At 36.1% G+C, this 26,578-nt stretch overlaps 1 protein-coding gene across 5 annotated transcripts in view; it reads right to left on the reverse strand.

Moving 5' to 3' along the window:
• LOC139151247 (dynein axonemal heavy chain 1-like) overlaps positions 1–26,578 on the reverse strand; it is a 206,762-nt gene that overhangs the window by 137,502 nt on the left and 42,682 nt on the right. For all 5 annotated transcript variants that reach the window (XM_070723939.1, XM_070723931.1, XM_070723923.1 and 2 more), the window contains exons 17-28: positions 23,650–23,848; positions 17,152–17,405; positions 16,005–16,217; positions 15,202–15,366; positions 12,726–12,953; positions 9,885–10,064; positions 8,574–8,711; positions 7,897–8,060; positions 5,859–6,063; positions 4,228–4,431; positions 2,585–2,698; positions 2,065–2,214 (exon numbers count right to left, since the gene is read on the reverse strand). In XM_070723939.1, coding sequence (XP_070580040.1) covers positions 2,065–2,214; positions 2,585–2,698; positions 4,228–4,431; positions 5,859–6,063; positions 7,897–8,060; positions 8,574–8,711; positions 9,885–10,064; positions 12,726–12,953; positions 15,202–15,366; positions 16,005–16,217; positions 17,152–17,405; positions 23,650–23,848 — 2,214 coding nt within the window. The remainder of the gene's footprint in view (positions 1–2,064; positions 2,215–2,584; positions 2,699–4,227; positions 4,432–5,858; positions 6,064–7,896; positions 8,061–8,573; positions 8,712–9,884; positions 10,065–12,725; positions 12,954–15,201; positions 15,367–16,004; positions 16,218–17,151; positions 17,406–23,649; positions 23,849–26,578) is intronic.

Consider the following 26,578-nt stretch of genomic DNA (forward strand, 5'->3'; position numbering starts at 1 on the left):
AGTGCGCATTTCGAGGCATTGTCTGCCCTGAAAATGTTACTGACAGTGCAGAAATCGTGCACAAAACACAGCAAGCAAAGACGTCCACATATACTGATATATAAGGGTGACCAAGCGCATAGTATAGTGAACTGTGTGTATCAATGATGGAATTTGGAAAAATTCCAGTTTTAGCTTGAACGACGCACAGGGATTGGTGCAAACATGTATTTTCATGGATTTAAACCCCCAAATTTGGGGAAACTTGTGGGTGACAAATCCACAGAAGATGGAGAGCAGCCGAGCACATCACCAGCTGACAAACATCATGTTGTCAATGTTAGTACGGATGCGACATACCGGTAGATGATGCAACTGAACTGGGTGACGATTGTAATGATATTGGGAAAGCGCTTCCTAGGAAGGCAAAATCAACATCAAAAGTGACTGCCCCCTAGAATGTCAAGTCTGCCCCCTAATTTTGATGAATGGGGCAGAAATTGCCCCTTTCAATGAACATGCAGAGAAAACATTGCAGAGGAAAGGTGCTTTTGAATGTGAGGCAGTTGAAGGGCTCAAACATTAGCATCAGAGAAGACTTTTCAAAAAGACTACAAAACATTTATCCAAACTATTTACTTTCCATAAATCTCTCTTGGATGAAGACCCAACTCAAAACACCAAGGTATGTTACGACAAGTGGATTTGGATCAACAACTAAGGTATCAGGACAATTTACAAAGTCGACGAAAGTTGATGAGTGCACCATAGTGACAGATAAGAAAGTGCCAAAGCCCGAACTTGCCACCTTATTCTGCAATGTTTGAGGACTTAAACCTAAGGTGAATGACCAAGATTTCATTTTGCGAAAATTACGATACTATTGGTTTGGTAGAAAGATTTTGTCTTCTGAATGATTTCATTAATATTTTACGAAATTATAGTGTCTTTACTTTTCTTGCAGTAAAACACAGTCCAATGAGTCACCAGAGTGGAGGTACTGCTTCATATATTAAAATTTGATTGTCAGCAAAGTCCATTAGGTTTCTAGTAATCCAGAGCATTGTGTATTTGTAAATATTGACAAATCTTTGTTTCATCTTGATAGAGATATAATTTTAGGATGTTGTTACATCAGACCAGACGATACAGTAGCAGCATTTGATACTCTACAAACTCAGCTAATTAATTTTACAGTTCAGACCTTGACAAATATTTTATCTTAGGGGCGATTTCAATGCAAGAACTGGCATGGAAGATGATTTTATTTTAGACGATTTGACAGATTACCTTCCCCTTGACAGTGACAACTATGAGCCATCTAATTACCATCTGCCACGTCATTCTAAAGATAAACGTGTCATGTAAATGAAGCCAGAAAACTGTGTTGAATATTTGTAAACATTTTGATTAAAATATTATTAATGGTCACCTTCCCAATGATGAAGGAGGATATGTCACTTGTATAGTGTCAAACGGTTGTAGTGTAATAGATTATTGTATTGTGTCCTCAGATTTGTTTTTCACATGTTGTATCAAGAATTGATTCAGATAATTTTCCTATCAATTGTCATGTCAGTATTCCAAATAGTTTAGCTTCAGCAAAGTTTGACCTCGGTGTTGATTTGACAGCTTCAAAATATACCAGATCTCACCTGTCTGAAACATGCAGCGATTCTTTTGGATGTAATCTCAGCTCTCCACATTTTCAGAATGTCTTAGATGAGTCAATGACAGCCTTACCAGATATCAACTGTGCTATTTCAAATATCTAAACAAAGCTCTGCAATTGGCATGTACAGGTGGCCATAAGGGCGGGAAAGTTAAAGGGTCAAATCAACCCCAGTGGTATATATAGCATAGTGGTATAAATTAGCATAAATTAGAAGTGGTGGCATAAAATATGGGGTGGTTCAATTATTTGATTCCCCTTGTAATTACACTTGTTTATATTGCTGACCCAGGATCATATAATTGGATGAATACAATATTAACAGTCTTTGGTTTATATACATTATCAAATGTGAGCTAAAAATAGTCATTCAGCCTGCGCACAAATACATTATGAGACAGCAGTAAACTTACCTGTGAACTAAGCTGCTCAGATGACAACTTAAAGGTTGTTGTTATTTTCTTGGAGAGAGCTCTTGCATCTCCAAATCCAAATGAATAAAGAGATATCTCTGCAATCATAGCATAGTCTGGTACCATCATAGCAACTGGACGGAATAGTGCCTACCATAGAAAATACAGTGGCTAAAAGTTAGTATAAAAAATACTTTGCAAAATGCGAGTAGTTAACATTTAAGTTGACAATCAACCTAATTATTCCTAAACAGTCTTTGCCAAGACAGAACACTCTAGAGCTAGCATATCTCTGGAAAATGTTCAGCACTGTGACCAAGTCAGAAGGATAAGATCATATACCGGTACATTCAATTATTCATCCATTGTTCTTGAAAACACTTGAAATGAATCACATCTATCATTACTTACATGTTAAACAGAATAAGAATTCTTGGTAATACACTTAGGTTTTCTTTTCATCTAGGATACACAAAAAGCTGTTACTTGATAGGTCTTCTATAGACATGAACACACTTACCTTCAGATTGTCTGGTAATTCTGTTCTTCCAGCATATCCAGGATTCATAGTAATGAAGACAGCACATGATGCTTTCAATGCAATCTCAACACCTTCAAACATAAACCTGTCAACCTATAAAGTAATTGTGTACATTTTCTGTTACAGTAATCAATCACAAATGTAACTAAAGATGGCATATCACATTGCTGGCACACTTTCCTCAAAGCAACATTTCTCATCAAAGATTACACAAAACCCCCTAACACTGTCAATTTTTACAAAGTAGAGAATCTAATATGGTTGCAGTAATTTACACGAAGCATTAAAGGTGTACGTATTTGGGGTAGAAAACCTTTATTTTAGTATTATTACTTAAATCAAGTCAGAAACTTAAAATTTCTTTATAACTCATTTGTATAATTTAATACTAGAATTAAAAACAAACAAGTGGAATCAGGGAAAACAGTGTCTGACATAAAAATCAGAAAATTAGCAAAAAAAATTGGCACAAGCAAATTCAACCAATATTTGAACCAAACTGAATGAGCTCATCGCTTTGAGCTTATAAACCATATTTGATCACAATCAGATGGACTGTTTTCAAGAAAACAATTTTTAAATGATAATGAGCAAAAAATGAGAAAATAATTCTGAACATAATGGGCCAAGAGGTGCCAATGTCCTTTGGACCTCCAGTGTTTGCAGTTTGAAATGAATGTGAAGTCCTGTAAAATAGTAAAAAAGCCAAATTGTTTGGACAAAAACGTGAAAGTCATTTAACTAGACAGTCAATGCAGAAGTGTAGCAAACATTGAATGAGATTGTCAAGTGGTTGCAATATGTATATTTTAAGAGTGGAATAGATCTATTTGTCACCAGTCTTTGATATGTGTGAAGCTGAAAAAAGACAAAGCACTTGAAAGGATGTAAAAATATCTATAATGGAAACAGTGAACTTTTATTTCACATAAATATAATGGATATGAAGAGGAGAAATATTTTGCACTCAACTATGGTCACATAATGGTCACTGTTAATATAAACCCAATTACTTGCCCTACCTAGGCTTACATAAGATGTGCACATCACAACAACATAGGTGTTAAACTTGATCTTTTGAGAAGCTTTTCTCCGTACAAGTGTATCTATTGTCCATCACAGCGAAAACAAGTCATCGTTGATGACACAGTCCCTGCTCGCACCATTTATTGTGATGCAAATGCACACTACAATACAATGACTGTGTGCCAAGTTTGAATGAAATCTGTTCAGGGATAGTTGAGTTGAGTTGATGTTTTAAAAACATGAAAAAATTGCAACAAAATGCCAACCGGCAACCATATTGGATCGTATCACAAAATATTGCATATATATATGCCATATTACTTTATCAGTGTACCAACATTGAATGAAATCCATTCAGGGATAATTGAGTTATGGCTCAAAAACATAAAAAAATTGCAACAAAATGGCCACTAGGCGGCCATATTAGCTTGTATCGCAAAATAAATTGATGTGCATACTGGTATGTATGTCACAGTACTTTATCTTGCACACAGTTTAAAACAAATCGGCTCAGTGATAACAGAGAAACGGCTGCTGACAGACGAATGTACTTTTATGAACATAATACAGGAATAAAGTATAACTTGAATACTTACCCTCTGTTGTTGAGCTTTCTGGATTGTGGTGATTTGCTGCGCAACTACCGATAACACTTCAATATCTATGCGATTAAATTCATCAAAGCAAGCCCATGCCCCAGAACTTGCCAAACCTTTGAAGAATTTTCCCATTGCCATGAAATCCAACTGATCAGAACAATTGAATACAACTGTCTGGATGGCAAGGGCTTTCCCAAGATCCTGTACACAAAATATGAATCAATCAATTTTTGAACAAATTTTACTAACAACACTTGATTATAAGCAATTGTTTTGTATGTCTTGCTGTCACTATCCATCTGACTCTGGTCATCTATCTGCCTTGTGTATAAGTGTGTGTGTGTGTGTGTGTGTGTGTGTGTGTGTGTATATACACACACACACATACACATTTACACACATACAAATACATAACTCCTAGACAGTGAAAGGGACTGAGTAGTTATTGGAAAGCCAAATTTTTCAAAACTTTAACAAAAATACCATTGACAAATGCAGTCATTCAATGCCATGATATCACTTTGGATGGTACTGAAAGTGTAACTTCAGGATACATCATATCACTTTGGAAGGTATTCAAAGTGTGACTACAGGATATATCATATCACTTTGGATGGTATTCAAAGTGTGACTACAGGATATATCATATCACTTTGGATGGTATTCAAAGTATGACTACAGGATATATCATATCACTTTGGATGGTATTCAAAGTATGACTACAGGATATATCATATCACTTTGGAAGGTATTCAAAGTGTGACTACAGGATATATCATATCACTTTGGATGGTATTCAAAGTATGACTACAGGATATATCATATCACTTTGGATTATATTCAAAGTGTGACTTCAGGATACATCATATCACTTTGGATTATATTCAAAGTGTGACTTCAGGATATATCATATCACTTTGGATGGTATTCAAAGTGTGACTTCAGGATATATCATATCACTTTGGATGGTATTCAAAGTGTGACTTCAGGATATATCATATCACTTTGGATGGTATTCAAAGTGTGACTTCAGGATATATCATATCACTTTGGATGGTATTCAAAGTGTGACTTCAGGATATATCATATCACTTTGGATGGTATTCAAAGTGTGACTACAGGATATATCATATCACTTTGGAAGGTATTCAAAGTGTGACTACAGGATATATCATATCACTTTGGAAGGTATTCAAAGTGTGACTACAGGATATATCATATCACTTTGGATAGTATTCAAAGTGTGACTACAGGATATATCATATCACTTTGGATTATATTCAAAGTGTGACTTCAGGATACATCATATCACTTTGGAAGGTATTCAAAGTGTGACTACAGGATATATCATATCACTTTGGAAGGTATTCAAAGTATGACTACAGGATATATCATATCACTTTGGATGGTATTCAAAGTATGACTACAGGATATATCATATCACTTTGGAAGGTATTCAAAGTGTGACTACAGGATATATCATATCACTTTGGATGGTATTCTAAGTGTGACTACAGGATATATCATATCACTTTGGATGGTATTCTAAGTGAGACTACAGGATATATCATACCAACATGAAATACTAGTAATAGAAATGTCAGAATGAAACTCAGTTGTAATCTTACCTTGGTTGTTTCTGTTTTGCCAGTACCAGCTGGTCCAGCAGGAGCACCACCAAATTTCAAATGTAGTGCCCCAGTCAGCGTTAGGTAACATCTATCAGTCAATGGCGTGATGACAAGACGTCCAGTATTACCAAGGTATTCAAAACCATATGGAAATTCTGCATTCACAGCACGCACATACAGAAATTCATCTACCCAGTAATACCTAGTCATCGAACATAAGTATGGAAAAAAGTTATTGCCAATGATATAGCCCCCTTGTAATTAGGAATATGTCACTCGAAGTGACTAAAAATTGAAGTCAATATGATGCGCATGAAAAAAGAAATGCGAGTACCAAAGCCATGTCTGTGACTGATGCTCATATTGGATTGGATTGTACACAAGTAGACATTAGTAATAGTATAAATTGCATAGCGTTATGTCCTTTTACCAAGTTGGACAGAATTAGGTATGTCATGCCCTGGCTCTTGAAATGTCAAAATTCAACTTATCTGTAAGAAACTTGTCCAGGCATGTCTGAGTAATGGCTCTTGACATAAAAAAGTCAGAACGCCAGACGTGAACCAAAAATGCCCCCACATTCAGTACAAAAGAGATTTCCTATAATTAGCTATTGATATTGTTAAATGCCTTTCTTGACTGGTAAATCTTTGTATGATCAACATCTGCAGCAAGTATCATCAGATTAAGTGCAGTCATTACAAACAAGTTTCCCTGTTAAGCCAGTCTGAACTGCCACAGTAATCACAAAAGGTCATTAAATAAGTCAATTCCCTGATCTGCTTCAACAGTCCATTCGGAAAGTTGACAGCGTGTGAGTGTTTGGGTGTCTCGAAACTACTGTAATGCATAGCACACCAGTATGAGAGTACACAATCCGGGGATCTTGAAACTTTTTCGCGCATGCTCATGTTAGCACAGGTCAAAATCCAAAGCTACCGCCATGTGTCGATGCGCCGATGATAGGGGCAGAGTAGTTTTTGAAAGACGAGATATGACAGTATTTCCCTGGAATTCATAGTCTTAACCAAAAATCAGGCTTCAAAAATAACAAAATTATTCGTAAATGGCCGATCGGGCATTTATTTTTTTTGAAAATTTTCATTTTTGTTCGTAATTTACGAACATTACAAGTGACAACGAGAGCACAGCAATTAGTAATTAATCAACAGGATGTTGCCAAACATTTCTGCATTCTATTGTAACACTGACAGACTATCATATTTACCATATTCCATAAACGATACCGCCAAGTGTCAATGAATTGTATTACAACACTGTCAGATCAACATCAGTACAAAGTTTCATCAATTTGATGAAGCATTTCTGGACATATCAATCTAATTAGGAAAATTCATTACATATGTAAATTAAATATTAATTAACATAACACTGCATGGTGTCTTTATTCAATGTTAAAGGGATAGTCCATCAAAAATTTCATCAGCTGTATACAGATTTATACTTTGCAAATTTTGTGCAGTCTCTTAAGAAACTGGGCTTTTTTACAAAAATCACTAATTATTCAAATTAATGCTAATTATGCATGCCGCATATAAAACAAAGAATATCATATGTATGCCATAGTGTATTATTCTTGTACCAAGTTTGAAAGGAATTGGCTCAGGCATGTCTGAGATATCTGTGTGGACAGACGGATGGAAACCAAACCATATGTCCCCCTCCACTTTTGCCATTGTCACTATCCTTCAATGGGTTCCCAGAAAGGTAGTGGTTTTGTCACTGCTAGAGTTATGATGTAAAATCATATGAAATGAAATTGGTTGATACGATCAATACACACAGCAAAGATAAAAGAATTGAAATGAACACTATCATCTTTACGAACACTTTCAACAAAATTACGAGAAAGAAACTGGTTACGACCCATGTTCAAGTTTCAAAAGTATTGATGCTAATGGAAGTACAACCTTGAATAGAATCAATGTCTAAGTTTGTCTGCTATTTTAACAAAACAAGATTATATTTAGTATGGTTTGTGCCTTTGGCAAGAGAAGTGTTCTAGGATTCTTACCTGAGTTGACTAATCCATTCAAAGTCATTGATATTTTTGACGCCTTCATCTACCATACTAGCCACTACATCACGTGCATGAACTTCAATGACAATCAATGCTGACATTATCATACGATGTAGTTTTGACAAGTCACCACGAACTAATGCTACAAGGTCATTGAGCTGATGACAAAAGAATTAAAAAAAAGACATTAACATCAATTTTTACTGAAAATCTGAATGTCAAGAATGTTACATTTTGTCTTCAATAATTATCCTTTGATTTAACAGACAGAAAGTTATCTTCAGTTTGATAATTCTTTAGAAACCTGAATTTTGAGTCACTCCTTGAAACTTATGTAAGGAATAAAATTTGATTAATTTTCAATGATGGAGCATTTGGTAATTTTTAATTATAATGAAAATACAAGCAATATTCAATTGAAATAAGTTAATAAAACTGCATATACGACAAGCAACAATATTTTCACATGGATTTCTACTGTAGATCCAAAGTACAGAACAATAATTGAGTTTTGTTTTCAATAGAAATCTTAACATCATGTCATCTGATGTGAAGGAAGAATTCCATTGTGTGCTTTTTTCATGGATCTTCCATGACTACTGATTTTTTTCATTTCTACAGAGAATTAGTGGTGTGAAAGCAGAGCTTGCATCACAGTGCAGTATTTGTACCTGATCTTTGAGTGTTTCTAGTAACTCTGCTAGTTTATCAGCTTGAATAGCATCTTCTACCATTTTAGTCCAAAAGACCTGGCAACCAGCAATAACAATTTGACCAGGCCATTGCAACACCCACTCTGTACGAGGCATCTGTAAACAAACATCATATATTAATCATTGTTACAGGTACACCATTATCAACATAAATACTCTGGAAAGTACTATCTTAATTGAGATTTAACAGCATTAAAAATAGTGTCAATGACACTGTGCTCCCATTTTACAGAAATACTAAGTACTAGTACACACATGACATTGCATTCTTACAGGTTGATTACTAAGAAAATTCCATTGCAAGTCCAAATTAATCTTATACCCCAGCAATATGAAATGCTCCATCTCATAATGACTTTTACACATCTGACAGAAAACAACCCTAGGATCAAGACTATCATGTTTCACAAATACCGGCCCATTTGACAAAAATGGGAAAAATTGCCCCAAAAATACAAATATGAAAATTTCACCACAATTTAAACAAATCTGACAAAGGCCAACCCTAGGATCATACATACAAGTTTTCAAGGCAATGGGATGAGCGCTTTCAGAAAAGATTTTTTGATGAAAAACGGGAAAATCACCACAAAAATACAACTTTGAAAATTTCACCACAATTTGAAGAAATGTAACTTAAGTCACTATAAAGAGCCTGCATACCAAGTTTCAACCAAATCTGGCCAGTGGTTACAGAGTTTTAGCAATTTGCAGGATTTTTTCCTTTTTTCCCCTTCATTTGCATATTTTTGACTTTGACATGTTTATTTTAACAAATTCACATCTCCACCCCAGGGTGCACCTGTCCACCAAATACTAAGATGGTAGGTGCTACAATTATGCAAATTAGCCCTTCTCTTTTTTCCTAATTATGCATGCAAAACCAAATGCAATGGACATGTATATGTATGCCAGTGTATTCATCTGCAGGAACTAAACATTATAATGTTTATAATTGATATTTCATGATATGAGCAATTTTTCTACAAACAAGAAGGTGTAATTGTATTCAATTCAAAGGCAATTTGACATCAATGTATTTATGTCCAAGGTAATGTCAAGGTAAACAGTAATGTTTGTGGAGATTATTATTATTTTTATTATTAATCTTTATTTAAACTCTGCTTTATAATATTAGTCGTCATGGATTTTACACAAATGCATGAAAACATGACAAATCATGGCAACTTTTTGAATCATGAATGTTCACAAATAACCCTATTGACTGCAACCTCTTCCTCTTTCACAAAGTTCAAACTATCCTCTTACCTCTGGATATTTAGCAATTGATCTTCCTGTAATTTCTCGTAAACTTTCCTTCATAATTCTCTCAATCTCAGTCATCCAGTCTTCAACATTACCTTCAGGGTACATGTGTTGACTGAATGGTACCTTCTCGCCTTCACCGGAGAACATCTCTGTGATCTTCAAATCACTTTCAAAGGTCAACTGCAGTTATAATTTGTGACAAAATTAACCATAACACAATCAGAAAACTGACACAAACACAAGTTGATAGATTTGCAAGTCATCACTGATGGCATAGGCCCTGCTGGATTACAGTGTTTGAATTACGGTGATTGAATTACATGCTTGGTAGCTTCTTTACCGGGGAGAGGGGTGAATTTTTTAAATGTTTGGAAATACAAAATCTAATCTCATCACCTGGCGGCCATATTGAATCATATCACGAAGTAAATTGATATTCATATATGTGCAATTGTACTTTATCTGTATACCAACATTGAACGAAATCAGTTCAGGGATAATAAGTTATGGTTCAAAAACATGAAAAAAACTCAACAAAATGGCCACCTGGTGGCCACATTGGATCGTATCATGAAATAAATTGACGTGCATATATATGCCACAGTACTTTATCTGTGTACCAACATTGAACGAAACAGGTTCAGGGATAGTTGAGTTATGGTTCAAAAACTTGAAAAAAATCGCAACGAAATGGCCACTATTGGCCATAGACTAGTTTTTTCTCAAAATTTTGGCAAAAATCTGAGAAAAATTGACAGGGGTTTATTATATAAAGGGGACAAAAATAGACTTTGGCGCTCAAAGGGTTAAAGACTTTGGAAACTGCAGTAGTATTAATTTCAATACTTTTAAAGACCTTCACAGTAACGCTAGATTTATTCTGTGGACTTCGTGCAACCTCAGGCCTGCAAGCCAAGGACTGCATCAGTCTGTCTCAATGTCTGATTCTGAAGCTTTAGTGTTGTCCCAGCTGAGATAAGTTGCCTGTAAACATTTACAACTTGTACTCTGTCCCTAGGCCCTAGTGATTAGTTCTATTTTCTGTAATAAATTTTGTTTTAAAGGAAATTGCTGAGTTCACCATTTTATATGTTTTTTCTTACATAACAATTGCTTTAGATGAATTGAAAAAAACTATTACATATACAAATATGTAATTATCTAAAATGAAAAAACCAAACTTCTCTGACAGGCAAAAAATGTCCCCATCAAAATAATCCATTACTTCTCTAAACACAACATACAGAAATGTCCATGCTAATTTTTTTGTAAAAAAGTGTGTATCACTATCAGCTGCACTGGTTAAATATTAACTAACTTCTGTCTTCCAATTTGCTCATATTTACTTATCAATATTTCATCATCATTTGGATGTATGATAATCAGATGATCCTCATGAACTTAAAATCAAAATTTGATACCTATCTTATGAGTGATTCCTGAAAACAAGACTTTTGACCAAAAATCACAAAAAAATAAAAAATACATACATACCAATTTTATGTTATTCAGCCAAAATATCCCATTGTGCCTATCAACATATTCACAAAATATTAATTTATCTCTCCAATCAATAATATCTATTGCAGTTTATGAAAAAGTATATTTTTTTCTCATTCTGCCATCCTTAACTACAAGGTTCTGTTATGTATAGCTAACTGTCTAAACATTCCTTATATTGAAGCTGTTACCATTTAGCATGAAAGTTTTTCAATTATGGCCTTCACAAGACAATCATCCAACAATCCAGTGTATGTGTTGATAACGTTACGTGTAGAAAACGAACAAAAAGGTGAACTCAGCAGTTTCTGTATAAAACTAAATTTATTACGAAAAATAAAACTACTTGCTAAGTCAGGGATAGAATACAAACTGTAAAAGTGTACAGGCTACTTATCTCAGCTGGGATGGCAAAGCTCCAGTCTCAGAGTTGTAACAGTAAGTCGGATGAATGAACAGTCCTTTGGCTTGCAGGCTTGAAGTTGCACAAAGTCCACAGTAAAAAATCAAGCGTTGGCAGTGAAGGTCTTGAAAAGTCTTGAAATTAATACTGCTGGAGTTTCCAAATACGCAAGAGACACAATCCCCAAAGTCTGACTGCAAGCTGTGCACGTCCCTGTTTATACCCATGTGCTTACATAAGGGCATATAAGAACAATCTAGAACTTTTATTGACATACTAATTACTGTTCTAAAATTATCTCTCTTACACAACTAACTAAATTTCCAGAACATTCTAAACATGACTAATTGAATTCAAGGTTGTGAGGTCATTAAGGGTAGTGACCTTGAGAATGTTCTCCACTAATTAAACTCAGGTCATGATGAGTGTGGGGGAAAATGACCTACATAACAATAAATGTTATATTTTTCAGGTACAGAGTAAACTTTTCTTGATTTTTCATGAACAATAGATGACATTGACTAAAATGCATAACATGCAACCAATGTTTACATTTTGCCCACGTATACCTGATATGTGGAGAGATTTCAAGAAACCCTATGGAGAAAAGTAAACATTTTTTTTGTTTTGCCTCAAGTACAACTGGAGCATTCCCTTTTGGAATATCTTACAAAACCAATTACACAAAGGTGATGGCAGTTAGATCAACCTAAGTATTTTCACTGTGGTAAACTTGACTATTCCTTTCAAATCTTCACCCAACTTGGCATCTTCAATGTTATGCATTGTTAATTGCGTGCACAAAGAAATAGGTTTCGACCATGTTAACATTAAGAAGATACAAAGGCCAGATGGCAGGAATCTTGATACTCTGTAATCACTTTAAGTGTGAACAAAAAGGTCAAATTGATGAATTGATGATAGATCATGTTACTTACCCTGGCAATATTTTCAAAGCATTTTCTCAAATGTGGCTGTACAGCAGTCGGATCTTTAGTCTGTGACAAAATCTCTAACAACTCATCATCTGATAAGAAGAAGAATCGAGGGAATGATGATCGTTTTGTCTCCAAGTATTCACTTAGACCTTTTTGTACTTGTTCCAACAGTTTATTGCATTCTTTCAAGTTGTCAAGGAGACGAGCATCTGGACAAAGAGAGATAACCTGGAAAATAAAAGACAAAGTCAAATTCCCAATTAGTGTTCCACATGCATATGTACTTAACATTGTGTCTTATAAGTTTATTATTTTACATATCAGTAGTCTCAGTAAATGGCTTTCCACAATATGTTTATTTGCTTAAATAAAACTTCTTTCTCAGTTCGGATAGACAGACAGCCTTTTTGATATCGAGACCAGATTAAATAATGACATGTTTTAAAATTTTAACACTCGAAGTTCGTCGAAACTAATTTGCATATCAATGCGCGAGCATACACTGGAGCAACTTATCTTTACATACACCCCATTTAGGTTCTGACAGTTGTCATAGAAACAAAGTTTTTATCACATAACACTTGCTGTATCTTTCAGCAAGTGTCTCCCTCAGAATAATTCAGGCCCTGGGGGTCCTTTATAGGGCTACCTATAGGAGTTAAAGGGTTAAATATTGGATTGCATGGAATTAATATGGACAATAATTGGTTTCTCTACTGTCTATGGGTGCATGATCGAAGACTAACTCAAAGTGGCATTTAAAAAGTGGGCATTCAGCAATGTGCACCCTTACAAATTCGTGCAGGTTCATAATATGAGGTTATTACGAAAATACCGCAAAGGATGCACGAGGACATCGGCGCAGCGTATCGCCCGACGCGAAGCGGAGGGCAATGCGCGGCGCCAATGTCCGAGTGCACCCTTTGCAGTATTTTCGTAATAACCTTATTATTATACATCTTACATTCGTGACTAGGGCATCAAAATGTCAGAGTAGTGACCGTTTTAGTGCAATGTCAACAATTTTCCTTCCGATTCTATCGCGCCAGTATGGAACGCTATCTAGGACGCGCTTCTGCAAGTTTTGGAGTCAGTGCACTACACACAAACGTACAGAGCACGTGAGACTTGCTCTGCAGGCACTCGTCCAATGGGTCCCTTAGAACCGTTCTACAGTGAACGCGCAGATACAGCCGCAGGGAATGGGGCGCCTTGAAACCATATGGCTTTTTTAGCAAACGCAAAATTCTATTGTTCTCGATGGTAGATGTATAATAATTGTGAGTATATTGGATTAAATGTAAGCTGTGGTGTTCAGCTATTTAGGGTTTCTTTAGAGCTGTCCTGTTAAAGGCGGAGCCTCCCTTTAAAAGGACGCCAAGCTATGGCGGCGTTCACTGTGTAAGTGGACACCAAACAGGCAACACACGGGCACACGCTCCAGAAAATGCCAGTTTTTAGTTTTCCCCGTACGCAAAAACACACACAGACTGCCAAGCGGTCAGCGCAAAGTTGATGCCGATCGAACTCTGTGGTTATATTCAAAGTCTAACGCGACTGGAAGACAATTTTTTAGGAAATTCAAGCGTTTGTGGTGGGGAATCAATGACCGTTGGCGATTTGAACCGACCGTCAATCAAAAGCTTGCATAAACTCTGTTTGCAGGATTAGCAAAATGTGACAAAAGGTTGAGATCAGTTTGTGTGATTAATGTTATAGAAATCAAACATTGTACTGGCCAGGTGTTTGACTGGGAGGAGAACTCCACTAATGCGAGAACCTGGGATTGAAAAGTGCGGCTTTAAACAAGCATTGCAGTATCATAGACTATTGGGAAGCTTCTAGACACAAACCTTTATACATAAATGAGCCTGTGGCATCAGATATGTAAATTTGCCTTATGGCTCTTCTAATCAAATTTAAAAGCATCTTAATGTCGTAAGAAGAAATTTTTGGCCAAAAACCGTGTCTGGGATTTTCTTTATATGCCTTTGTTTTTTTTAATGCGCTCTTAAAGGTGTTAGATGAAGGTGCTTTTCAAGGAATTTTAATTATCACGCCATATAATTTGAATGGAGCCTCTGGGAAAAAATCCAAGAGACGGTTTTGAAGGATATTGTCAAGGCTTGTCAATGAAGAAATTCCAACTGGAAATCTTGCAGCGTGTTTGCATAAGGCGGGAAAAACCAGTTTTTGGAAGGTTTAGCAAAACGCTTGTCACGTGACTCTTATGCAAAAAATGACCATGTACTGTGCTTGGGCGGATAGCTCTATATCAGGGCTTTCAGAAAATGTATACTTTATTGGGGTTTGGGACGTGTTCAATTGAGAAAAAAATAAAAATCTGAAAGTGGCTAAAAGGTATTTAGCTACCTTAAAAGACAATTCAAAGTATCTGGATGTTCAGTAGTGTACTGTTTATTTTGATAGACTCCAAGTATCTCTGTGGTGTATTTTGCAATAGTATTGCCCTTACCTGTGGATTTTCCTTGGCATTCTTCATAATTCTTCTCCACATTCTATCCATTGTTTGATATCTTTTGCTTTCAACAGGAAGTTGTCTGTTGATATCTTCTGAGCTGAAGATAGGTTCCAGATAAAGCCATGCCCTCTGACAGTTTAACCATTCATCTAGCACATCCTGTGGGCAGAGTGTCAAACTATATGTTACCATCTTTTTGTTTTTGCCGATAATATGTAGACATTAGAACTGTCCAAATAACCACGATAAATGGACGTTGTCTTCTTGAACTTTTCTCATGTCAAATCTAGACTGATACTGTTGACTTCATATCATAGATTTCAAGGTAATACAAGCAACCTGGTGGCAAATAGAGCCCCACTGTGTTATGTAGAGAGTAACTCTTGTCAAATTCATGTACTTCTTTCCTTACAGACCATCTTCCCAGGTAACGAAAGCACTTGTCAAGACATGAACAAATCTGCACAAAGGTTCAACCAACACTGTAGAACAAATTGGCAGCTAGACTTTTTCTCATGAATCCTTCACATCTTAAAGGGACAAAGTCGGCCATTTTTCATGAATTTTGTTTGATATGAGACACTATTTATATTGTTTGACATGTTGAAAGACACTGAACGAATAGGTGACCATGCACATCATCATTATTATCATCATCATAACAGTGTTTGACAATTTAATACAATTTCATTCACACAGAGCATATCTCAAGCAGTGGAGGAAGTTGATGACATAACAAACCCACATTGTGCTATACAAGACAGTTCACTGGAAGTAAGCATTGAATATTGTCTAACCTGAGTCATTCTCAACTTTCCTTCCCATGTTGAGATTCTCTCTTCAAAAGGTTTCTTGTAAGGTGAGAATGACATGCTCTGTGTCATCACAATATGATCATCTAACAGTTGTGTACATTCATCAGATCCCTTCATGATGTAAGTTCCAGTATCTTTGTATGATATGATTTCAAAGTTGACTGGTTTCCATTCGTTCTCCATTTTGTCCAGTGCCTACAATACAAAAGAAATCATCAGCTACAATAGATTTATGAATATAACTCCATTGGAAACTTGAAGAAATGATTAAAAATATGAATTTCATATCATCATTTTCTACTTTTTTCATTTCACTTTACATCATCATTACAAGAGGTCTGAACTTCACTGATAAAACAAGTCATAGTAAATGAAATAGTTCCAACTGCATAAACTATTTTTGGGAGCTGTTGACCTCTGTTGCTTTTGACTTGTTTGTATTTTTTATTGACGTGCAGGTACTTAAGAAAGTTATAGCACAGGAGTTACGGGCTGCACAATAACATAATGTAAAAGGACATACATCATGTTCATTTGACCATGGTCACACTTTTCAAGCTCACTTGCATGTATTCTGGGACTAACGTTTCACTTGAACTGAACCCCAAATGACTCAGGATGTACCTTCATACTACCAAATTCTATGATTATACATGGCTGATTGTTTTTTAATATTTTTGTGTATCTGTGATTCCTGCGATATCTTCTTATGGAATTGTTGGTGCATGTCAGCTTCCAAAGATGTTTGAAATTCATTCAATATGGTGGTTTCAAAACACCTACAAAAATACCTATAGGACTGCTATAAAATTCCTGTTAGCCAGGCTCATGTAGGACATCTTACAGGGCACACGTTGTCATATAGGACTTTGTATAGGATGTCCATTAGGCCTATATTTTGTTTGTAAGACAGCCAACACTTACTCAAAACTCTACAGAATTCTTGGAGATAAAGATCTGTAAGATATAGTCTTTTAGACAAGGGATTAGTATTTTGGAGCATTTTCATATAGGACAGACAAGGTCGATAGTACAGGAATCATATAGGAATCCAGATACAGATCATCTGAGAATCCAACAGGGTTCTTATGGGAAAACCTACATGTAGTGCACAAAATGTGATACTGACCTGTTCAATGGAATATTCTTTTCCGGCCACTTCAGCAACTTTGGCAATAACATCAATGTGATCTTGAAGTTTCATCTCAAGGCATTTACTGAATGTCAAAGACTGCTTAGGTCTGACTGTGAAACCTAATTCCTGTGATAGGTTTTGCCAATGTCGTTCTCTCATTCCAGGATTTCGAAGACCCTGGATAAGCGGGATGTATGGCTTGAATTCCTCAACCCATTGCTTGATTTCCTTAGCTACATGCTGGACACCTGTACATGGATAAGCTGGATGAGTGGCTGCTCATTGGACACAATGCATGTCAATATAAACAATGCAATCAATATCAAATCACAATGAGGGAGAAAATTACAGATAACGACATGCACCATGTATGGCGGATGAGTATTGAATAATAATACAAACAGGTAAATATTTTCATGCATCCAGATAAAAGGATGATAAAGGCAACAACAAGCAGTTATTAAGATAACAATACAATCAGTCAATCAATCATTGATATGAAAATGTAATTAATGTTGATATATTAAAATGTACATACAGTGGTACATTGAATAGGAGAGAGAAAGTGACAAAAATATTGTGATTAACAAGTAATTGTATATGGCACAGTCCCCACCTGACTTATGTCATTTGATTACAATGTTAATTACTGAATTGAAGTCAAAATAACGTAGCAATAAGAATGTGTGAGCAAAGGTTAATATAGTGATAGCTATATGTCTTGGCACCTTGTCTTTGTACCAAGTTTAAATGAAACCGGTCTTGGTAAGTATGATAATTGGCCCAAGCCTCAAAAAAATTAAAGCAAAATGGCCACCAGGCAGCCATATTTGATGGTATCACAAATACAATTGATCTGAACCAGTACTTTTTGGTACCATGCTCTTGTGCCAAGTTTTATTGAAATTGGTCCTTGATGTTGCTAAATTATGGCTCTGGACAAACAACATCAAAACAAGTCATTGTTGATGACACAGTCCCCACTTGTTAATGGGTAATTTGATTACAAGTCCTCAGAGAGGATAGAGTCCTCTTCATTGATTAGGTCTGTGATAAAAATATTGCAATACAGATAGGGCTCAATGGCCAAGAATGAGTTCCATGGTGGTGAAAACATAAAACCAATGTAGGCCGCCATCATTCTGTAAACTCTATCAATTCGACCAGAAAAAAATAATTACGGTTTGAAATCGTCGAATTAATAGGAAATTAAAACTTCTGAAATAATTTAGTGGTTGAATTAATTGAAATGACGAAAATGAAATTTACCCGAGACATGTTTATGTATGACAAAGGTTGATGTCCTTATACCAATGTACAATAAAATCAGTTGAGATGTGCCTGACTTATGGCCCTGTACATGAAAAATACCACAATTATACGGTGTCGCTCAAATTTGATCAGCATTGGTATATACCAGTATGAGTTACGAATGATCGACAATAAATGTTGTTTCTATCTGTTCAGTGGAGGAAAATTCTACGTTGATGTTTATGACAATGATTTTTGCACAGTACAACCAGAAAAACAACAAGAAATATTTAAACCAGAAAAACAAGAATGACAAAAGTAGTTACGGTCTGAAACTTCAGGTACTGGAGGTCAACTTTAGCAACATGCATAGCAGAAACAAGCCCCTCTTAGTTTTAGTATAGACGGTCTTCCCCCCTCTACTGTCTATGGTTTCAGCAGGTCTGTTAATATGTAATAGTTCATAAACAATGACAGGAAATGACTCAAGATCAGTGGAGTTGGCCTGTTTCTTACTGGCATGCCATCACTCCTGCACATTTGCAGGATTTCACTTTTTCTTACCTCATTTGCACATTTTTGACACTGATGTGTTCATTTGAACAAATTCACATCTCAACCCCTGCATCTACCTGTACACCAAATACTATGGGAGCCTTTGTGTGTGACGGACATACATCAGCACATACATACCCACAAATATACAGATATACAGACGGCACTGACTCATCATATAAGCTCTTTTTGGTATTTATATATAAAACCAAATATGAGCTAAAAAATCATAACACCAGATATGAACTGAAAATGCTCACGTGTTTCATACAGTTATGTGTAAATTTGAACCTTTGCCACATGTTTGCAACTTCATTGAAAGTATTATGATCAACATAATGAACAATAATCACCGCCGATTAATTCTCAAAGGTCATGAAGTATACAAATATGTAATTAGCTGAAAAAAAATATTAAAGTTCTTTGACTGCTGTCATTGTATCACCATTTTATATAGCAAGTGTAATTACCGTTGGCCAAGTCCTTCAAGCCATATATGCCGAGCTGTGAAAGCTCATTAGATATGCAAATTGTAAATGAGCTGACATGAAAATGTGAAATGACTTTCGATATTGTTTTAACCAGGTATAATTATCAATGTTGTCATGTTTTGCCAACTTTGATCAAGTAAATCCCAGTATATATCCCTAATAAGCAAAGTTCATTAAATATGTAAATTAGGAATTGACTTAAGTAAAAATGCTTAATGATTGTCAATAATGTTGTATCATGGTATCTGCAATATATGTAGCAAGTTTTGTCAACTTTGGTCAAGTCAATTCAGATATCTCTAATTAGGAAAGTTCATTAAACATGCAAATTAGGAATTGGCTGAAGAGAAAATGCTTAGTGACTTTCAATAATATTGTATTACAGTGTCTGAAATGTACATAGCAAGTTACATCAATTTTGATCAAGTCAATTCAGATGAATATCCCTAAGTATGAAAATTCATTTAATATGCAAATTAGGAATTGGCTGAAGTAAAAACGTCTTTTGACTTTCAATAATGTTATATCACAGTATCTTTGATGTATATAGCAAGTTTCAATTACTAAAATCAAGTTAAATTGTGTTGCTAAGTTATCCCTATATACCAAAAATCAGACCTCTAGCTCTATTGGCTGGCTCAGAATTAGATATGCGCATAATTAATTAGGTACAGGATGTGATGTCATAAGGTCTCCCATCATACCAAATATGAAGGGTGTAGCACTTGGGGTTACTTAGTTATGGCCATATATGTATATTTGAGGTCAAAGGTCATTGGGGTCACATGACATTTTGTCAAAAAAATTGTATTGCTAAGTTATCCCTATATACCGAAAATCAGACCTCTAGCTCTATTGGCTGGCTCAGAATTAGATATGCACATAATTAATGAGGTACAGGATGTGATGTCATAAGGTCTCCCATCATACCAAATATGAAGGGTGTAGCACTTGTGGTTACTAAGTTATGGCCATATATGTATATTTGAGGTCAAAGGTCATCAAGGTCACATGACATTTTGTCAAAAAAATTGTATTGCTAAGTTATCCCTATATACCAAAAATCAGACCTCCAGCTCTATTGGCTGGCTCAGAATTAGATATGCACATAATTAATGAGGTACAGGATGTGATGTCATAAGGTCTCCCATCATACCAAATATGAAGGGTGTAGCACTTGTGGTTACTTAGTTATGGCCATATATGTATATTTGAGGTCAAAGGTCATCGGGGTCACATGACATTTTGTCAAAAAATTTGTATTGCTAAGTTATCCCTATATACCAAAAATCAGACCTCCAGCTCTATTGGCTAGCTCAGAATTAGAAATGCACATAATAAATGAGTTGCGGGAGGATGCCAAGGTCAAAGGTCAAGTGGAATTGTGGAGAGCAATTTGGTCCCCTACTGGCCATTGTCCAATAGACGCTGGCTGTCTTGGACTTTAACATACGCCAGAATAAGCCATTGCCATAGCTTAGCTGCATAGGTATAGGGGAGGTCAAAGGTCATAGAAAAATCAGAAAAACAATACTTTAAAAATCATCTTCTCAAAATTGGCAAGACCTGTGACTTTGATATTTGGCATGAAGGAGCAAGGCTATAAGGTCTAACCAGGGTTGGGTTGGTAGCAGGTCGAGTTGTCTAGGGTCGAGTTGGTTAGGGGTCGAGATGTCCAGAAACCATGGTCATCATGCTTCCCATAGACTACCATGTATCACAAAAATTAAAACTGTGATAACTTCATTAATATGCAAGCCACGCCCACCAAAACCTTTTCAGTTCTAGCCATTTGAATTCTGAAGATGTCTACCAAATTTGACTGAAATATGTTCAGCCGTTTTTGAGATAATGGGGATACAGACACACGGACACACAGACACACACACACACAGACACACACACACACACAGACAGACATGGCTAAACCATATGCTCACGTGTGTGAACACGTGAGCAAAAAATGGCTGCCATGCAGCCATATTGAATCGTATCATGAAACATTGACATGCATATGTATGACAAAGGTTGGTATCCTTGTACCAACTTACTGCTGAAATCACTAATGTATTCAAAACGTAAAAACAAAGACCCTGCCGCCAGCACGTCCAACCGCAACTTGTCCTGGCTGTCAGTAAGACTTGTCAACCGAAAAAATGAACCTGCCAAATTCAAAACATTGACGCGCGAAACAGAAAAGTTTGACTGCCCAGACCAAAAACATAAAACCACGCCCACCTTCCAAACGCCGACCACCGCACACTTACACTGTGTTTGAAGTGTGTTTGTGCACAGCCTTTCTCTCGATTTACTTACTGGTTTACTAGACTTAGTTCAAGTGCGTGATTTGTGAACGTGTGAGTTGGGTGAACGCTTGGAATGCAATGATTTGTGTCCTGTTTTCATGTGAAACGTGTGAGTAGGATTACATGAACGTGTTGGGTGGGTTGAACGGGATACAGGGGAGTTTCACCCGGCACAAACTAACTCACTACTGCTGGCTGCACAGACTAAATAAAAACGCGTTCGATCGCTACGAAAACCTGACCTGGGCTGCCAAATTTTACACGAGATACTTTTACAGATCATTTTATTTTTTGAAAATTCACCAACTTGAACCAAGTCTCTGGTTTACCTTCGTCCTGTGACACCCTAATGGCTCAAACGGGGATTTAGGAGTGGGAAGGCAATCTTGCCCGAGTTACAGGATCTGAGTGTCACGGAAATCTTACTGCATGGTGCGGGTACAGTTACTCTTGATTTTCTCGTCATACAAAGAGGTGGCGAAAAGTTCCGTTTCAGTGATCGTGGGTTACGAAATTTATGGCAACGCTTTGTATCGTATAAAGCATTACGAATATGGCGATAGTGCAGAAGATGTCTCAACCAGTGCCGTCGCACGAGGTGTGAGAAGCCGATGGTCAGTTGGGGAATGGACTTTTAAAAAACTGACGTCAGTAGCCTGTGAGAAATTCACCGATGAGAATATTGCTTACTGTGATGAATATGTGAATTTTTTTCTGAACAACAACCAAACAAAATCCAGTTCTTTGCTTTCCAGTTCTTGCATATTTCACAAAGTCCTAGTCCCGAGCCATGCTTCAAGTTGTTCTCCCACGGCGTGTCTGTTCGGGTAAATCCTGTTCATCGTCTCACAATTTTACAATTTTCCAATGATGAACGACAGAATGGCCTCCGGCCACGCCAGTCGACGGGACCAAACTGTCTGAACAACGTGTGAGAAAGTGGTTGATCGTGAAATTTGAGGTCAAAATTGGAGGCGTGGTTTAACAGATTTGCTTTGGTGGGTAGAGCTTTTCTATTTCGCGCCACGATCTTTTGAGTTTGGCGGGTCAATATTTTCACTTGACAAGTTGAGTGACAGCTGCGAATATCTTGCGGTAAGACGCGCTAGTGGCTGGGCCTTTGTTTTGACGTTTTGAACACATCAGTGATTTCAGTAGTACAATAAAATCACTTGAGATGTGCCTAAGTTATGGCTCCGTACATGAAAAAATCATAACAAAATGGCCGCAGGGACCATATCACAAAACAAATTGATGTGCATATGTATGACATAAGGAGTAATCTTTGTACCAAATTTGAATAAAATCCCTCCAAGCATCTCTGAGATATCTGCATGAACGGACACACGCACGCACGGACGGACAGATACACGGACATGACCAAACCTATGTCCCCCCGGGAAGTGTTCGTGGGGACTAATAAACTAACTAAAAACATTCAGCAAAAACACAAACATTGTACATTTCAATACATTATCATACATGTCATGGCAGAGACACTGTTTATTCAAATTGGTATACCAGGGATCTAACAATGATAAAGAATTTATTTTTGAGTCACTTGAAAGTGATCTGTTACAGAAAACTTTTTTTTCTACCACTAAGGTATGTCCTGATATAGGACATGTTTCTAGATTGGGAACTTTCAATACCATAAATTTTGAGGAAACTAAGCCAGGTATTCTAAATGCAGTAATAGACAAAAACAAGTTGATGGATATTGTAACAGTTTATGTATTTTGTAATGCTGTAACCAGTTTTAAATGAAGCTACGTATCATTTTGGAAATGTGTCCTTAACACAAAATTTTGCCGAGAGCGTTTACAATAAAAAATAGGAAAATGCACTATGCATAGCAATGGGTCAAAGGTCACCCTTTCAGATCTTACCGGGTATGTCCTTGAAGTACTTGACACATTTGTGCATGGTCTTGAATGAATCAGAGACTGTCCTTTCACACTGCTCTGCATCAATGGATGTGAGTGGATCATTCATCCAACTCTCATGCCACTTCAACCAATCAGATGTTGTAAGCCATAAATTCTTGAATGGCTCAAAATCTTTCATTAGCCGTGCAAGTTTGTCATACTTTAAAGAAACAGATAAAATGTTTGATCAATTGCAATAACAAGCACATTTATCTGCAATTCTTTGATGGAAAATTGAAAATTCAAAAGTACTTATTAACAATGAATGTTGAGAAGTTCATCAAATTGTCTGAAGATACAATCAAAGCAGTAGAGACATTATACCATCACTGTATCTAGCAATACTCGTTTTTAATTCCAGCTATGTGACTGCAATTCTTGTGTTACCATTTTGAACCAGTTACAACCCACTGTATGGTGTGTTTCAAAACGCCCTAATTTGATATAAACATGTATGACTGCAAAGCGTGTATAACATAAAAAAATAGCAAAAAGGACTCTGTGCTCACATTTGATAAAATATGGTAAGTCAACATTGCAGCATGAATGAAATGGCATAGCGTTGGACTATTCATGGTTTCTTTGAACTGTACTTTTTTAAAACCATAATGAACAATGTTGCAGTGTTAACAACGCTGACACACATACATGAACATGGTATGCACCAAACTGCCTCAAGTTATTCAAGTACGGGACCGTGATTCAAGTTATTCAACAACAATGGCACTATCATCAAGGTAAATTAGAATGCCAAAAACAAACCTAGTAGATGTATTCTTGGACCTTGCAAACCAAATTTTAATCAAAAAACAGATTTGTGTAATCATGAAAGATACACTATTCAAGATATCAGCTAAAAGGTGACTTACAGATATGAATTACTTGCACATCAATTTCCAAACCAATCTGATCAGTAGTTATTGAATTTTTACTAATTTTACATATTTTTCTGCTCATCGGCATAATTTTTGTAACTGATAACTTCATTTGAACAAATTCCCATCAATAGTTCAGCATGCATCTACACACAAATAAACATACAATTCAGATGAAATGTACAGTGGTTCCAAATTGTTTGAAGTTAAACCAGGGAATTATATGACTGTGGTATTTGGTGTTTTTGACCAAAAAACTAATATAGTCTAAAAATAAAATATGGCAGGATTTTCATGATTTGAACAAAACCTAAATGGATCATCTTTAGGGACTTTTGTATCAAATTTCAGAGCAATCAGACAAGCCGTTTCAGTTTCAGTTTTTTAACTGAAAGCAGGAAAGAATGCACAAAATAATAGGAATATGCAAAGTTCAATTGAGTTTAAAAAATCCAAACTAAGATCATCCCTTGGAACCTGCATATCAAATTTTAATGCAATCAAACGCATGATCTTATCAGATTTCCTTTTGATTGAAAATGGGGAAAAATTGTCCCAAATACACAAATACAAAAATTTTACCATAATTTGAACAAGCCTGTCTGAGGTCACCTCTAGGAATGTGCAAACAAAGTTTCAAAGTTATTAGACCATCAGTTTCAGAGACTTTTTTCACCAAAAAGACAAAAAAATAACGTCAATGACACCAAGTGCTCACATTTGGTTACATTTGGCAAGCCAGAGTGAGTGTATGTATGATATATGATAGCTTCAATGAAACTTAAAAGTGACAATATTCATAGTACGGTGTATTTGAACACATTTTGTTGCAACGGCCATTAAAGTACAAAATGGTTTGCTGTATCTCGCTTCAAACTTTCAACTATGTAACAATCTTGAACAACGGCTACAGCATTTCGATCATGTATGTTGTCTGTATCTCGGAGTTCATACGGCAAACAAAGGTCTAGCTGATTGTGACGGTAGGTAGGCATGCTGAGAGCGAAAATGTTTTTAAATAATTAGTACTTTTTTTCTTGCCCATGACAATCGTGCACTGTCTTATGACTTGTCAGAAAATAAAGTCTATGATAAATCGATGCATTTTCATAGGATCTTGTGACGATGTTGGGAAATACTTTTGTCCCCATTGTCAATAGAAAATTCGGGACATGTGAATGACACGAGCTTTTAACTTGCTTCGCTCAGCTTTTACACTTTCATACAATTGAGGCAAAAGACTACAGCACATGAAAAGTTGTTCTTTAAATCTTGTGTTTTTAAAGATTTTTTCAAGTTTTTTATCAAGTAAGGTGTCTTTTGTGATCATTGTGAATAGCTGCATGTTTTCTCTTACGTTCAAATTTATCATTAAAGTAAAACAAGATTTTTTCAACAGATGTCTATCACGTAAGTTTTCTTTTGTGATCATTGTGAAGAGCTGCAAGTTTTCTCTTACGTTCAACTTTACCGTATAAGCAACCGGTGAAAACAGAAATATCATTGGTATCGTAAAATCTTTCAAAAAGACTAGATGATGCTATCAACTTCGACATGTTTGACCTCGATGAAGAGGGCAATTGTATCGACAAACAAAACTCGAGAAATGGTTAGACTTTTTGAAACTAGCAGCAAAATAATAAAATCACGACGTGTAATCACGATCGTCTATTTTAAGGAGTACGGTAAATGAAAATGGTACATAGAAAACATCTGACGGACACCATCCCACTGAACAGAATTTTACCTTGACCTCATGCACTGACACTTTTGACCTATTGCATAAATTGACCAATCACAGCCAGCGAAATTTTAGGGACTTGCCTTTTACTCATTGTCTGACCTTTGTGGCCATGCAATGGGGAACGACCTGCTGCTGTTCAGGAACGTCCATGTTGTACAAAGTTTTGTGGTGATTATCTATTCACGAAATACGAAGATTTATTGCTATCGCATTGTTTAGTAAAAGAGGGTATGGCAAATACGTTATATTTCAAAACTTGTGGATCTCCATT

Source organism: Ptychodera flava, chromosome 2 (genome assembly GCF_041260155.1).
Source record: "Ptychodera flava strain L36383 chromosome 2, AS_Pfla_20210202, whole genome shotgun sequence".
In the NCBI taxonomy this organism is placed as follows: Eukaryota; Metazoa; Hemichordata; class Enteropneusta; family Ptychoderidae; genus Ptychodera; species Ptychodera flava.